Source organism: Oncorhynchus kisutch, linkage group LG18 (assembly GCF_002021735.2).
Source record: "Oncorhynchus kisutch isolate 150728-3 linkage group LG18, Okis_V2, whole genome shotgun sequence".
Taxonomy (NCBI): Eukaryota; Metazoa; Chordata; class Actinopteri; order Salmoniformes; family Salmonidae; genus Oncorhynchus; species Oncorhynchus kisutch.
In genome coordinates this window covers 75,662,737-75,679,484 of record NC_034191.2, presented here as the reverse complement: position 1 = coordinate 75,679,484, position 16,748 = coordinate 75,662,737, and the positions used below count along the sequence as shown (strand labels likewise).

General features: G+C 43.5%; 1 protein-coding gene across 1 annotated transcript; it reads left to right on the top strand.

Moving 5' to 3' along the window:
- Positions 1-4,362: 4,362 nt before the first annotated feature.
- On the top strand, positions 4,363-16,184 carry LOC109909626 (importin-4-like). The gene is made up of 29 exons (XM_031796802.1): positions 4,363-4,428; positions 4,718-4,804; positions 4,953-5,032; positions 5,175-5,216; positions 5,418-5,547; positions 5,745-5,924; positions 6,031-6,096; positions 6,436-6,537; positions 6,657-6,740; positions 7,034-7,189; positions 7,312-7,365; positions 7,583-7,692; positions 7,884-8,122; positions 8,376-8,489; positions 8,724-8,837; positions 9,092-9,215; positions 9,377-9,488; positions 9,741-9,862; positions 10,060-10,137; positions 11,312-11,369; positions 11,503-11,608; positions 13,164-13,357; positions 13,897-13,947; positions 14,035-14,160; positions 14,425-14,651; positions 14,828-14,960; positions 15,256-15,360; positions 15,463-15,532; positions 15,634-16,184. The coding sequence occupies exons 1-29, from the start codon at positions 4,363-4,365 to the stop codon at positions 15,762-15,764; spliced, it is 3,261 nt and encodes a 1,086-aa protein (XP_031652662.1). The 3' UTR covers positions 15,765-16,184.
- The last annotated feature ends 564 nt before the right edge of the window (positions 16,185-16,748 follow it).

Genomic DNA, 16,748 nt, shown 5'->3' with positions numbered 1-16,748 from the left:
CTGCCCTGAACTTTTAATGTATTTCTTGAACTAGTAATTCTAAGAAGCAAAATAAGCAGCAAAAAACAACATTTTTTTTCTCAGAAACACTATTTGATGGTTGATTTATTTTGGTGCAATTCATTAGTCATTATCCAACATATATATCAGATATCCATTAAATCTTCACTATTTTATATTTTAAAACATATGAGTTTAAAAGTTTCATTAATTGGAAGTAACACAATGAGTGGACACTTAATGGTCACAGTATTTTGTAATATTTGCAACTGTTCGTGTATCCCATATTTTATCCTCTCTCAATCTTTGATTAATTAATGTGTTGAAGTTTAATGAGTACAGTTTTCTGCTTAGTCTGCTTCTCTTATATTTTAATTTGTTAGCTCTATAATTGAAATTTCAATCATAGAGTCATATCAATTCTATGTGTAAAGCCTAATTTATAACAAATGTCAAACATGTTTACATTTCCGGCTTGGATCATAATGTTCATTCTCTCACATCCCTGCCATAAAGTGTCTCTTCAGAGCTGTCCCATTGCCTCAAGGCAATAGTGACCACAACAGTTAATGTGACCAAGGCTGCTGGTGGTGCATTATGCTTGAATTGTAGAGAAAGGCTACAGAAATGTGTGTAGCAATGGTGGTAGAAATACTGTAGATGTATTTATTTAATCTGCAGAAATGTGTTGACTAGTATGTAGCCTAAAGACTATGTTTTATTCTCCCTAGTTTTGCCCAGACATAGGACATAGACTTGGGTCGGGGGACAACTCCACTTGGTTAGATGTGATTATCACATATGCATCTGTGTTATTTGGCTTAAAAGTGGAAATGGAAGCAGGAATCTATATGTTTCTCACAGCATGCTGTTGACGATGCAGTTAGCATAACTCAAAACACAAGGTAAGTGATCACTGATCACTTTCTACCTGAGCCTTTATCCCTTCTCAAATACAGATTTTTGTAGTTCAATTCAGGCAACTTGGAGACAGATGTCTATAATGCCTGGACATGTAAATGCAGTGTATAGTCAGCACCTGTTAGCAATGCTTTCACATACTGGACCAAACTGGCCCAAGAATTACCATTCAAATGCTTGCTTTTAGTCTACCTCCTTGGCTGCATTGTAATTGTAATTGTTCAGTTAGAGGTGAGAATATGGGACTATTGAAATAGCTACTGATCTCTAACTGGGCAGAGGGGGGTGATAGGGGGGTAGAGTGGGGTGTGTGTTTTGGGGGATGGGTGTGGTGGGAGGCTTGTTGTTGGGGGGGGGGGGGGGGGGCAGGCAAGTGAATAGAAGATGTATCCTAAATGCTTTTTTATTCTAAATGCATTTAGTATATAAATCATAGGGCTATTTTTTTTATTTAACTTTCATTTAGCATCCTTTGTAGATGCCCAAAACAACACAGACAAATGTAACTGCATGTTATGGCAAATGTGACTGAAGCCTATCTATTCTCAGCAGTTTGTGGGTAGAACTTTATTTGATTGTTAAAAGGTTAAAATCGGATTGTGTGAACGTTTGGTTTTGCTGCACCAATGAAGGGAGAAATACTTATTATAAACCGGGTTGATGGAGCCCTGAATGCTGATTGGCTGAAAGCTGTCGTATATCACACCTTATACCACAGGTACTTGTTTACTGTTTCTAATTACTTTTGTAACCAGTTTATAATAGCAATAAGGCAACTCGGGGGTTTATGGCAATATTGTGTACTGTAGTTGACATCGACTGATTTTGGGTCCAATGTCAATACAATCTTTTCAATAAAGACATATTTCTATTACAACTTAACACTTTAAAAATGACTTACTGATCTAGATAGAGTGAATAATATGCAGCTGTAGTACAGTTAGTCTCCATTTACTTTACATGGACCGCTTTGGGATAAATACAAATCAGCCAAGAATGCAAATGGCTGCTGAAATCCTAGCCAATCAAAGTTACTGTCTACCTTTCCACTCTGAACTAATTGGAATATTGCAGCACCTGCTGCCCTCTTAATACCGCACAAGTTGTCGAGGTCCAACCTAAAACCAAGTATTGAGTCAGTGTTTGCTCTGATAAGACATGCTTTATTTGTACAACCAGGCCTTGTTTCCCCTTTGCAAGAGTGACAGATCAGGCAACAAAATTACATTACCAAAAATCCTGGTTCTCCAAACATGTCTGCCTATGAAAAAAAATGGCTGAAAGCCATGGTGTATAGCACCTTAAACCACAGGTACATGTTTACTGTTTCTAATTACTTGTTTCTAACCAGTTTATAATAGCAGTAAGGCAACTCGGGGGTTTGTGGTATATACCACGGCTAAAGGCTGTATCCAGGCACTCCATGTTACATAATGCATAAGAACAGCCCTTAGCCATGGTATATTGGCCATATACCACACCCCGCCGGACCATATTTCTTAATGTAGTACAGTAAATAACTTTTTATAGGTATCATAGGACAATTCAGGCAACTTGGAGACAGATGGCTACAATGGCTTCACATGTAAATGCAGTGTATAGTCAGCACCTGTTAGCAATGCTTTCACATACTGGACCAAACTGGCCCAAGAATTACCATTCAAATGCTTGAATGCTTTAGTCTACCTCCGTGGCTGCATTGTAATGGTTCAGTTAGAGGTGAGAATATGTGATCATGTTGAGACTATGGGACTATTGACATAGCTACTGATCTCTAACTGGGCAGGGGGGGTCATAGGTGTGGAGTGTGTGTTTGGCAGGTTCGATAATCGATTTCTTTAGTGTCCGTGTCTCTTTTGTGACCTTTATTAAAAGGTGCGAATTGTCACCTCATACTACTCTGCATGTCAATTGAGACATGCTCAACTACAACAACGTTTTTACAACTTGAAAACGTGTAGAATTAGACACGCACTCATGCAAGAATATTCTACGGTAGTTTGTTCACAAACAATATTGATCATTTTCGCCCCAAAACAGGCGCTCTACACTTGTAAAGCTGATGTTGTGTATTTCAATGTGGTATGGAACACCGTTTGGGTCTTTGCGTGTCAAACACGTCAAATAACACTATTTGACACGTTAAATAATCTCATAATTTGACAAATAACAGTTTAATTGTAGAATGTTGTGTTGGACTGCAACTTCTGGGGTAGCTAGCTAGCGTTAGCTTGGTACCTAACTAACACCAATACAACCAGCCTGAAAACAATGACCAGTAGAAACTGCAGTTATTTTCATTATTCTTAGCAATGATTTAGGAATCCTTGTAAGTATTAGCAAGGTAGTCGCTTGTTGTTCGCCTATTGACATTAAACTTCAGTTCATGAAAATAAATAGCTAGCCAGCTACTAAACCCTGTTGCCCAAAGTTAACGTTATAAGCAGCCAGCTAGGACCGGGACCGGTTTGTGAAGCTAGCCAACCTCGTTTAGCATGAGCTATTCAATTATGGCATAATTCTACTATTTGTATTTTATTTGCATCACTGTCAATTACATAATTTTATTTTGGAGGCTAACTGCAAAAGTCCACTATTGTGGTTAATCCTTATTGTGGCTAGCTTCACATAGATGGGTCTGATCATCAATCAAATAAGAACTGTCTTGTAAATTAGGGTTATTTTAGATGACCCCTAGCTACTGAAACAGATTGTTGTTTTTGCTATGCTTTTGGGGATGAACATTGTTTGCATCCATGAGCTAGCTAGCTCTTTTTATGACCAGCACTGTAGGTGCTCGATTCAACTTTAGCATACGTATCGATGAATCGTTGTGACATATTAAATACGAGTGATAGTGTAATCAATGTGTAATAACTAGTAAACATTTTTTTAAATGTATGAATTCGTTAAATTATGTGACGTGCAGTCATATTCAGGTCCTGGGTGGTCAACAAGCTTATTTGACACGTCAAATAGTGTTATTTGGGACGTCAAATAGGGTTGATATGACACATCAAATAGTGTTATTTGACTTGTATCTTTTTTTCTCTCAAAACGGCGTTCCAGAATGTGGCCCTTTTAACGAGGCTGTTCACGTGGAACCCTCCCTGGGTTGGTTCTGTGCCGCGTGGCATTGTGATAGAACGAACCAGACTGGGATTCGAAACCCAACCGTCGCCTATATTGAGGTTCCTATAAATCGGCGGAGGAGAAGATTATCCATAGATATGTTTTGATACGCTAATAGCTAGCAGAGTTGCTAACTAGCTACATATAATTTGTTGACATATTAGTCGAGTTAGCAAACTGGCTATACTTTGACCATTCAGACCGTTCTCCCAGTTTATGCCTGTCAAAGGGTCATGTTTTAGCGTGACAGTTTGCGCATCATTTTGAATAATAACATCTCAGAAACACTGAGATTTTGGAAGAGCCAAGATGTCTGGGGAACTAGAGCAGATTCTCTTACAGCTCACGCAGCCTGACAATGCGATTATTCAGCAGGTAAAGACTCTCCTGATTTAGCCTGTGAAATTGGGATTGACACTTACCCTGGCATGCTTTGATAACAAGCACCAACGGGCTATCAAACTGTTAACGTTTAGTTATCAAAATGGACAACTATTAGCAAGCCAAATTATGTCACGAACGAGTGTGGCTAAAACACAGTTATTTTCCTACATGGTCTGTCTCACTTTATAAACTTGACAGTTCACGAATGTTTTAGCTGCCTGGCTAGTTTACTTTATTTCAGTCAGTATTCGCCATATCCAACATTTTTTTTCTCCTACAGGCCACCGCCCAGCTGAAGCTGGCTTTTAAAGACCCAGCCATCATCCCAGCGTTGTGTGCTGTCATGACTGGGTCCCAGAACACGCAGGTATGTAGGTGACACATGAGTTACACTAACACCTATCATCTGTGTGAAGATACCAGATGTTGAACCCAGGGCCTTGCATGAGTTATATTTGTGCGGCTTATCGCTGACTCTCACCAGTGAATTAATCGTTGCTCCCCCCTCTCATCAGATCCGCCAGTCAGCTGCAGTAATGTTGCGGATGAGAGTGAAGAAGCATTGGAAGAAGATTAGCCCTGATCACAGAGAGAGGTTGGCTGCCCTTTGTTGTCCAATTCCCCCCCCCCATCAGTAATTTTCAAGTCCTCTGTATTTGGACTGTTGAATGAATTCCCACTGAGCATTATTTTTTAAACATTTCTATTGTATTTGAGATGTTTTTTTTGCTTCATAGTTTGAAAGCAGTGGTCCTGAAAGCCTTCCAGCAGGAGACAGAGTAAGCATATTTTATCCTTTACATAAAAACACACAGTCACACATTTTATTTTGAGGTGGAAAACGCGATTTATTAGAATATCAGTGGATTATCAAACAGATAGCTATAACCTATATCGGACCATAACCACTAACTCATCCATACACACCGATGAAACTTGTTACATCTGAACTTGACAATAACCCCTGTCTCTGTTTCCAGACACACAGTACGCCACTCCCTCTCGCAGCTCAGCGCAGTGATGGTCAAACACGAGACGCCAGACCGCTGGCCTGCTCTATTCACACTCCTCAACCAGTCCACCAAGAGCAACAACCCAATGGACAGACAGGTATCAGCTTCTTTAGATAGAACTAAAAAACTGCAACATCTTTGTTGTAATTCACGGGATATAAAAGGATGGCTTCAGTTGGCTTGTCCTGACAACGTGAACATCGAGAGGTTGGGCTTTACGTGGATTTGACCGGCGCTCTTGATGGTTGCTCACTGATTGGTCAGAATATGCATTGATCAAAATGTCTCCCTCAGGTGGGTCTACTCTTGCTCAGCAAAGTGGTGGAGTCCAATCCGGAGCCCTTCAAGCCCCACTATCGCCAACTGCTGCAGCTGTTTGGCACCGTGCTGCGAGACCTGGACAACCCCACAGCCATGTACTACAGCATCCTCACCCTCACCGCTATGACTGCCTACACTGGCACAGAAGAGATGGTGAGGCCACAATCTTATCTATTTGATGTCCTTTTGGAGTGAACAGAGGTTTTAGTCTACCAGTTTCCTTCGTTGCTGTGTTGAAATGAAATGTCTTGTCTTTCAGAACCTAATGCGCTCCCTCATCCCAACACTGATCATTGCTCTCAGACACCTCATCAAGGCAGACCAGGTAGGGAATAGTTCAATATGTCAGCCCCCACTAGCACCACTGGTGACTGCACCAGTCTTCAGGGATGACTGTTGAAAAACACTATTGTCCCTTGATTGGAGTTATTCTATGTGTTGATCAGGCCAGTGAGCCCATGGAGGTGTTATTAGACTGTTTCTATGTGTTGACCAGAATCAGGCCAGTGAGGCCATGGAGGTGTTATTAGACTGTTTCTATGTGTTGACCAGGATCAGGCCAGTGAGGCCATGGAGGTGTTATTAGACTGTGTCTATGTGTTGACCAGGATCAGGCCAGTGAGGCCATGGAGGTGTTTTTAGACTGTTTCTATGTGTTGACCAGGATCAGGCCAGTGAGGCCATGGAGGTGTTCGATGAGCTGATGGAGAGTGAGGTGTCCATCATGGTCCCACACATCACTGAAATTGTCCACTTCTGCTTGGAGGTGAGAACAAGGAGCTTCAAGCTTCAACAACATTTCTAATGACTTTTTGCTTACATGCCATTGTAGGAAAAGTGATGGTTTGTCTTATTGACAATGACATGTGTGTATGTGTGTCTCAGGTCAGTGCAGACACTACACTGACTGACTCCCTGCGTGTGAAGGCTCTGTCCTGCATTGCTTTTCTCATTCGTCTCAAGAGCAAGGTAAAGTCACCAGTTATAAAATGGATGCCCTGGCCTAGATTCACCCTCCAGTGAGCCCTCTTGTCCTTAAACTGAGGTATATGTCAAAAGTCTCTCTCAAGTGGCGTCATCCCTTGTCTCCTTTCCCCATCTCACTAAATAAATGGACAGGTGAATGCAAATTCCCTAGCCTGTGTTTTCAGAGAAGGAGAGGAAGCCACTAAACCATAGAGATGAGCCTTTCTCCTTTTGTCAGTTAAAAAATGTGTAGCTTGTCAAGTGATGTATGCTGGGTTGTTCTCTCTCTGCTTCAGACAGTGTTAAAGCAGAAGCTGCTCAATCCCATCCTGCAGACGGTGTTCCCCGTGCTTAGTGCAGCGCCACCACCTGGGGAGGAGGACCCTGAGGACGAGGAGAACAGCAATGAGGACGACACTGACAACGAGAGTCCCAAACACTTTGCTGCTCAGGTAAACTTCCCTTCTCTGTTGTTGGACTGTATATATCATGCACAGAAAATATATCATGCACAGAAAACAGGTGATGTTTTTTCAGAGAGCGTGTTTGAAATAGAATGTATTTTTGTTTGCAGGTTATTGACACCATGGCTCTTCACATGCCCCCTGAGAAACTATTCCACCAACTGGTTAGTGAACACACTCACTCGCTTCATACATCATTTGCCTGCCAATCAGTCATTTCAATTCATATTATTATCATCTCTGTGACATAGCGGTAGGATTGTAGCAGCAGTATTTTTTAAACTAATTTGCGGTCTTGTACTGAGGTACACCAATTTCCATGCATAGAAGTACATATGGTTTTAGTAAGTATGTATGTCTGACCCATGGTGTGTCCATCAGATGCCGCTGACTCAAGCATGTCTGGCCAGTGATAACCCCTATGAGAGGAAAGCTGGCCTGATGTGTCTGGCAGTGCTGGCCGAGGGCTGTGCCGACCACATACGGACCAAGTGAGTCCCCTGTGCAATGCTGTTTCTGATGTCTATTCAGTGGCTCCGTGTCCAAAAAAAGAAGTTTTTTTAAAGGTTTACATTTGGCAATGTGTGTAATGTAGATATAAACCACAGTCATGGTTTTTATTTTTCCTCTTATTCAAATGGAGAGATTGTATTTTTCCTGCTAATCCCACTCTGTCTGTCAGGATGCTGTCGTCCATGTTGCAGACGGTGTGCCAGAGTCTGTCAGACAGTAACCAAGTGGTCCGCAGCGCCGGCCTCTTTGCCCTGGGACAGTTTTCTGAGCACCTGCAGCCTGAGGTCAGTAAGTATTGTGCTGAGCTGATGCCACTGTTGCTGGGCTACATGTCTGCTCTGAACCAGGCCAAGATCGGACACGTCACCAAGGCCTTCTACGCCCTGGAGAACTTCCTGGAAAACCTGGGTGAGGATCCTCCCATTCACCTTATCCTGATCCATAACCATCTGTCTTGCTATTATTTGATTCTGTTCTGTTCTATACTCAGATAATAAAATGCTAAACTGTAGCTAGGTAAACAAATATTCAGTCAATGACTCTCTTGTTTTTTAGTCTCGTCCCCAGACTACTTTCAATGTACAAATAAGATGAGGTTGAATTTGTCATCATCTCTGTTCTGTGCTGATATTTTCACTAACAGTGTTCCATCCCCTATCAGGTTCAGAGATTGAGCCCTACCTGCCCACCCTGATGGAGACCATGTTGTCTGCCCTCAGCAACGCAGAGAACCTGAAGCTCAAAGAGCTGGCTGTCAGTGCTATAGGAGCTATAGGTAACACCCAGCAAAAGGCCTTTCAATAGAGCATGTTACATCTCAATAATGTAGCGCTGGTGTCTTCCTTCATCCACACTGGTCTGAAAGCTAAAAGGTAGTCCCAGTTGTTTTAAAAACTGTTTTCAGATCAGTGCAGATGGAGAGGACAGAAGTTGAGGAAGCCACTTGAGACTGTTGAGATGCAAGTGGTGCGTACGTAGCTAACTGTATTAACTCCTCTCTTCCTTTCAGCCAATGCAGCCAAAGAGAAGCTAGTTCCTTACTTCCTGCCTGTCATTGAGAGTCTGAAGGGCTTCCTCACTGACACCAGGGATGAGATGAGGTCTCTGCAGACACAGGCTCTGGGTAGGTTAACTATCTCTAAGGCTTAGTCAGTTTGATGTGGTCGTTCAGCAGACACTTTTAGTCAATATGACTGACAGCTTAGACTTGACAGTATACTATATGTGGCCCCGGTAGGTTTCTAAATTTAAACTCTTATATTTCATAGCACTATGCTCCAACTAACTGAGCTATCGGAACCCGTCTTGTGTAAACAAGATGAATGAACTATGAGTCACCTGTGAATGGGGATTGATGGGTATACATTGTCCTTTCAGATACTCTGTCAGTGCTGGCCCGCACCATAGGTAAGGAGGTGTTCAGCCCCCTGGCTGCAGAGTGTGTTCAGCTGGGACTCAATCTCACCAACACTATCGATGACCCAGACCTGCGCCGCTGCACGTATGTAGTTACCGGGTGTTTGTGTGCCAGATACTGCTACTCTCTAGTAGAAGTCCTGCCAACCTTTTTTGGGGTGGGCTTTCAGAGTGCATGGCTGTTTTCTGACTTGTAGATTAGTTTGTATATCGCCCAACTCTCTGCCTTTCTCTCGGTGTGTGCAGGTACAGCCTGTTTTCGGCTGTGTCCACAGTGAGTCCAGACTGTCTGAACCCACACCTCACTGCCATCACCACCATCATGCTTCTGTCTCTCAAGTCCACAGAGGGAGTCACGGTCAGTCAATGGACTTTATGGCTCCAAACCCTTCCTATTCTCACCACTCAGGACGTGGTGTTGTATTCCATTTCAACTCAGCCAATTCAGGACGTGACATGAAATGCATGAATGAAAAGTCCACATAGATACGTAATGACATTTTCAATGGACCGAATTGAAATGGAGTTGATCCTGGTATCATGATATGCACATCCATAATGTCTGAAAGAATTGATCCTCTGATGAACTCTTTCTTTTCTCCATGATCAGGCTCACCTTGAGGAGGACAAGACGTTTGTCCTGCTGGATGACGATGATGATGACGACGAGGCTCAGGGAGACACCATTTTGGACGAGGAGGGGACTGACAACGTGGACCCAGACATCGCCGGGTATGTCTGAGATGTTGATGATGATCTTGTGATGTTTGATGTTCATACACAATGCAAAGGCTCCCTAAAGCAGCCTTTCAAGTCAGCTCTCATAAAAGGTGTCAATGGTAACCATGTTGTTTTCCCCGGCACTGAGCTAGGCAGAGGGACCTCTCCATCCCCCATCCTAACCTCTGTGCTCTCACTTCATTCCCCAGGTTCAGTGTAGAAAACGCCTACATTGATGAGAAGGAGGACACCTGTGACGCCCTGGGAGAGATTGCCTTCAACACCGGGTAAAGACTCGAGATCATAGACATCTTTGGTGGTGGTTGTCACAGACCATTAAGGCTCTATATTCATTCAGGACTGCATGGTATCAGCAGCCAGCCACTACTCTGGTTCCACTGTTCATTAGTCAGTGCATGAGCAATTCGACATCTGGCATTGTTGGTCTCCATTCCTCTCTGTGCCGGGAGACCTGGTATACAATCGTTTCACTTCCCAGCAACTGAAATGTTCTGTTGAATAAAATTTTAAAAAGGTTATATATTCATTCCTATGCTGTATATACACTATATATACAAAAGTATAATGAGTGGATTTGGCTATTTCAGCCACAAACAGGTGTATAAAATCTAGTACACAGCCATGAAATCTCCATAGGAAAACATTGGCAGTAGAATGGCCTTACTGAAAAACTCAGTGACTTTCAACATGACACCATCATAGGATGCCACTTTTCCAACAAGTCAGTCTGCTAGAGCTATGTTAACTGTAAGTGCTGTTATTGTGAAGTGAAAATGTCTAGGAGCAACAACGGCTCAGCTGTGAAGTGGTAGGCCACACAAGCTCACAGAACGGGACCGCCGAGTGCTGTTGCACGCACCGTGTAAAAAATCATCTGTCAGTTGCAACATTCACTACCGAGTTCCAAACTGCCTCTAGAAGCAACATCAGCACAAAAACTGTTCGTCGGGAGCTTCATGAAATTGGTTCTGGCAGTCCAACGGACAAATCTGGGTTTGGCGGATGCCAGGAGAATGCTACCTGCCCCAATGCATAGTGCCAACTGTAAAGTTTGGTGGATAAGGAATAATGGTCTGGGACTGTTCATGGTTCAGGCCCCTTAGTTCCAGTGAAGGGAAATCTTAATGCTACAGCATACAATGACATTCTAGACAATTCTGTGCTTCCAAATGTGTGGCAACAGTTTGGGAAAGGCCCTTTTCTGTTTCAGCATAACAATGCCCCCGTGCACAAAGCGAGGTCCATACAGAAATGGTTTGTCAAGATTGGTGTGGAAGAACTTGGCTGGCCTGCACCTGACCTGTTCGATGAGTGGGTGTCCACATACTTTTGGTCATGTAGTGTATTTCCCCTCATATACAATGTTAGCACTTTGAGCACTGGGACAGCGTCAAGACCATTAGTTACTGATGTCCTTTTCTTTCCTGTTCACCCCTTCAGTGCTGCCTTCCAGCCCTTCCTGGAGTCCAGCTTTCAGCAGGTCTATGAGCTGCGTGATGTAAGCACTGTAGCACTGCTCATCCACCCCCTCCTTCTGTGTAATGAGCCATGAAGGGCATTCAGTCAGTGTGTGTGTGTGTGGGTTAGCATTTGTTTCTCTGACCATGCATTCTGTGTCCCCCTCCCCTCAGTTTCCCCACGAGGATGTGCTCAGGGCTGCCTTCGTGGCCATGGGCCAGTTCTGCCGAGCTCAGCACAAAGTGTGGCAGGAGAATCCCACTGAGGCCGACCACCAGGGTATCTCTCTCTTGCTCGCACTCTCTCTCAGCACACACATACAGTACCAGTCAAACATTTGGACACACCTACTCATTCAGGGGTTTTTCTTTATTTTTTACTATTTTCTACATTGTAGAATTATAGTGAAAACATCAAAACTATGAAATAACACACATGGAATCATGTAGTGACCAAAAAAGTGTTAAACAAATCTAAATATATTTTAGATTCTTCTAAGTAGCCACCCTTGATGACAGCTTTGCACACTCTTGGCATTCTCTCTACCAGCTTCATGCATTTCAATTAACAGCTGTGCCTTGTTAAAAGTTCATTTGTGGCATTTCTTTCCTTCTAAGACACGAAGGTCAGTCAATTCGGAAAATTTCAAGGACTTTCAAAGTTTCTTCAAGTGCAGTCGTAAAAACCATCAAGCGCTATGATGAAACTGGTTCTCATGACGACCGCCACAGGAAAGGAAGACCCAGAGTTACCTCTGCTGCAGAGGATATGTTCGTTAGTTACCAGCCTCAGAAATTGCAGCCCAAATAAATGCTTCACAGAGTTCAAGTAACACATCTCAACATCAACTGTTCAGAGGAGACTGTGTGAATCAGGCCTTCATGGTCGAATTGCTGCAAAGAAACCACCACTAAAAGACAACGGATGGAAATCTGTCCTTTGGTCTGATTCCAAATTTGAGGTTTTTGGTTCCAACCACGTTGTCTTTGTGAGACACAGCGTAGGTGAACGGATGATCTCTGCATGTGTAGTTCCCACCGTGAAGCATGGAGGTGTGATGGTGCGGGGGTGCTTTGCTGGTGACAGGGCCAGTGATTTATTAAGAATTGCGAGGCACTCTTAAGCAGCATGGTTATCACAGCATTCTGCAGCGATACTCCATCCCATATGGTTTGCGCTTAGTGGGACTATTATTTGTTTTTCAACAGGACAATGGCCAACACACCTCCAGGCTGTGTAAGGGCTATTTGACCAAGAAAGAGAGTGATGGAGTGCTGCACCAGATGACCTGGCCTCTACAATCACCTAATCTCAACTCAATTGAGATGGTTTGGGATGAGTTGGACCGAGTGAAGGGAAAGCGCTCGGCATATGTGGGAACTCCTTCAAGACTGTTGGAAAAGCATTCCAGAGTGCAAAGCTGTCATCAAGGCGAATATAACTCTTTTTTTCTTTTTCTTTTACTACATGATTCCATATGTGTTATTTCATAGTTTTGATGTCTTTGCTATTATTGTACAATGTAGAAAATAGTAAAAATGACGAAAAACCCTTGAATGAGTAGGGGTCCAGTAGGTGTACTGTGTGTTTATCTATACCTCTCTTGCTCTTTCTCTTCTTTATATATCTCTATTCCTCTCTCTTTATACCTCTCTGCTAAACACGTGTATGTGACCAATAAAATCAAAAAAATGTATACCTCTCTCGCTCTACCTCTCTATTTATCCTCTCTCTCTATTCCTCTCTATCTATACCTTTCTTTCTCGTAATACCTCTCTCTCTTTCTACTTCTCTGAAACAAAAAATGGAGTTATGCTTCTCTTCCTCCGTCCAGCCCTGCAGAAGCTGCTGGGGGTGGTGCTGCCAAGCTTCCTGGAGGCGGTCCATAGTGAGCGTGAGCGCCAAGTGGTGATGGGCGTGCTGGAGGCCATGAACGCTGTGCTGAAGGCCTGCCAGGGGGAGGCACTGCAGAGCCCCGGGCGCCTGCAGGAGATCAGCCAGGCCATCCGAGACGTGCTCAAGAAGAGGGTGAGGCCAGACCAACCAAGCTGGGCCTGAGCTGGGTTTCCCAGATTCATTCATTTAGGATATCTGAAATCAGGATATGTGTTTGTATTTATTATGGATCCCCATTAGTTCCTTCCAAGGCAGCAGCTACTCTTCCTGGGGTTTATTAAGGATCCCCATTAGTTCCTGCCAAGGTAGCAGCTACTCTTCCTGGGGTTTATTAACAGATCCCCATTAGTTCCTGCCAAGGCAGCAGCTACTCTTCCTGGTGTCCAGCTAAATGAAGGCAGTTATATGCAATAAAAATAACATTAGATTTCACAACACATTGTGTTCCCTCAGGCCACTACTCTCCTACCACATATCTACAACACAGAATCCATGTTGTGTGTGGAGTGTGTGTCTCTGTGTGTGTCTCTTCACAGTCCCCACTGTTCCATAAGGTGTATTTTTATCTGTTTTTGTTCCAGTGGACTCTAGTGCGTTAGCCTAAAAATGTCTACAGTAAAATAGGAAAACATTCTGATAAGCCATTGACCCTGTCCCCCATCCCTCTACAGACTGTGTGTCAGGACGGAGGAGGAGACGAGGCAGATGATGAAGAGCAGCAGGTGAGACTTCCTCTCTTTCTTTTACCACTCCTGTCCATCACCGGCAGGACTGGCTGTACTTTCAGGTGTATGATGTGAACGTTCTAGGCGGAGTATGATGCCATGCTGCAGGAGTTTGCCGGCGAGGGGATCCCCCTGCTAGCCTCTGCCGTCCCAGCGGAGACCTTCCAGCCCTATCTCAACGAGCTGCTGCCGCTCATCATGAACAAGGCTGTGAGTAACACAACCATCACCACACCTTTTCTCCCTTAACACAAATCATTTACTCTAGTTGACAAGCCATCAATATAGAGATAAATAGACCTAATTCCTAGTTCATTTTTGGTTGAAATTGTACAATTTCCTCAATTAAAGTTTTATTTTGAGTTTGCAAAAAAAGTCACCATGAGCACAGAAAGGATAAACCTTTTATTTAGAGATGTAGTTAAATGTAGTTATATGTATTGAATGAGTGGATTTATTTCTCTTCCTCTGTAGAAGTTGTCGTACACAGTGGCCGACCGTTCATTCTCCGTGGGCACGCTCGGAGAGATCCTGCAATCCCTCGTCAACGTATCTGGGGGCAGGGCCTGTGCCGGCAAACTGTCCAATCAGCTGCTGCCTGTCCTAGTGGCTGGGGTGAGAGACAGCGACAGTGAGGTTCGCAACAACAGCGTGTTCGCACTGGGAGCACTGGCCCAGGCTGCTGGACCCCTCGTCGCACGGTATCCCTCAATAATAATGAAGTGTATGTGTGCGTGTTCAGGGTTGATCACTGATATGGTTCTGATGAGAAGCTAGACACATTGACCAGCCCTGACCATATCAGTAGATTCTATTACTATGTTACTGACCTGTCCCAGAAGACCAGGGTCTTTTCCTCAACTCCTGTCCCTCCCAGAGACTACCCCATGATGCTGTCCCTCTTCTCCAACCTGCTGTCTAAAGAACAGGATAGGAGGGTGATTGACAACCTGTGTGCTGCCCTCTGCAGGATGATCATGAGCAACATGGAGGGTGTCCCTCTGGAACAGGTACTGTCTATGCACATTCATTCATGGGATATAATACCGGGCCACTGCCTACCTTGAGGTTTGTGCATGACTCAAATATTTGTGTAGAAGTTTGAGTGGCTCTGATGTTAGGATTTGGACCCTCTTGAGAATATCTGCGACCTGTGTCTGTACTCCAGTTCTTTAATGTCCCAAATGCTGTACATTAGATTTACAATGTAAGAGTTTTCCACATGCTTTTTGACATACAGACACATGAGTTGATGAACTGATTGTTACTCAGTGATGCTCACTTAGCTAACTCTGCCTGTCATAGGTGTTCCCTGCCCTCCTGGCTCGCCTCCCTCTGAAGGAGGACATGGAGGAGAATAAGACTGTGTACAGCTGCTTGGCCATGCTCTACTCTCAGAACCCTGCACTGGTACGCTGATCTTCAGTGGTGTTCTTCCATCATGTTGACTAATCTGATTGTGCTGTTACATACCCATCTGTTTGTATATTAGTATTTATGTTGTCTCCTCAGGTCCTGAGTCAAATTAAGCCAATAGTATCTGCTTCCAGCCACGTCCTGGGAACCAATGATCTTGACACAGGCGAGAGCTTTAAATCCTGACAGGTTTCCTCACCTTGTTGTGTAGAAATGTTGTCTTAACGTTCTAACAATGTAATAACAATGTAGGTATTTGTGTTCCAGAAACCCAGAACACCCTGGTCATGCTGCTCCGAGACGTCGCTCAGCGTCACTCCAAGGAATTCGAGGTCGCCATGAAGTCACTTCCCGCTGAGCAGAAGATGAAGCTGACAGGGGCCGTTAGCCAATCCTAGCACACCACGTCAACCAGCTATTCCATGCCAGTCAAAGCCAGCGAATTGTAGGATTTGTGTTACTACATATGACAAGTGGGACAGTAGTTGGAACACATTCAAATTGGGTAAACCTGCAAACTCCTGCACTTGAACCATTCTACTATTAGGATTCTATCATTATTCAGAGGTTCTGTTCCTAGTTCTCACTTTTTAATTTATATTGTCTGTGCTTTTTAGAAGTTATTTAATTTTTTGTGTGTTACTAGTATGTGTTTGTTTGTTTATTTTTAGTCTGATACTGGTTTAATCTTGTTGTAACTGAGAACCTCCATCTATTTTCTGCTGGCCCCCTTTTACCACACATTTGATCAACTGGCTTGACTAGTATTGAGTGTGAAGCAATGAACTGAACTCATGATAAATGCCTTTTTCTCAGACTTGTCAGTGTCACACACTGTTTGTTCTCTGCCTTTCCCCTCACGTGTTGTCAAACCCCGTTTCCCCCCCCCGGTACCATTGTTTCTCTCTCCACTGTCCCTCATTCAGAGAGCTCCCCATCATGCTTAGCAAGGTGGTTTTGTGAATCGGGCCAATCTGCCACAATGCACTCGTGACCTCCAGTGTGGAGATTCCAGTTCTTCCTTTGTGCCCAAATGACAGGATTATAATGGCAATTTTTGTTATATTTTATTTACATCGGACACAATTGGCATCATATGCTTGCTGATAGATAAACACTCAACACACTTATCTAATAGCTTCTGCTGGGTTCAGCGATCAAATCTACTAACATGTCTTCCCATTTTTTATTATTCATTCTGTCAATAGCTTTCAGCCCACAATCAGTAACAACTAGTTACATCACCTACTCAAATCCATCTTATATGTATATACAGGGCCTTGCCCTGCTACAGTGCCTTGCAAAAGTATTCATCCCCCTTGGTGTTATTCCTATTTTGTTGCATAACAACCTGTAATTTAAGTAGATTTTTATTTAGATTT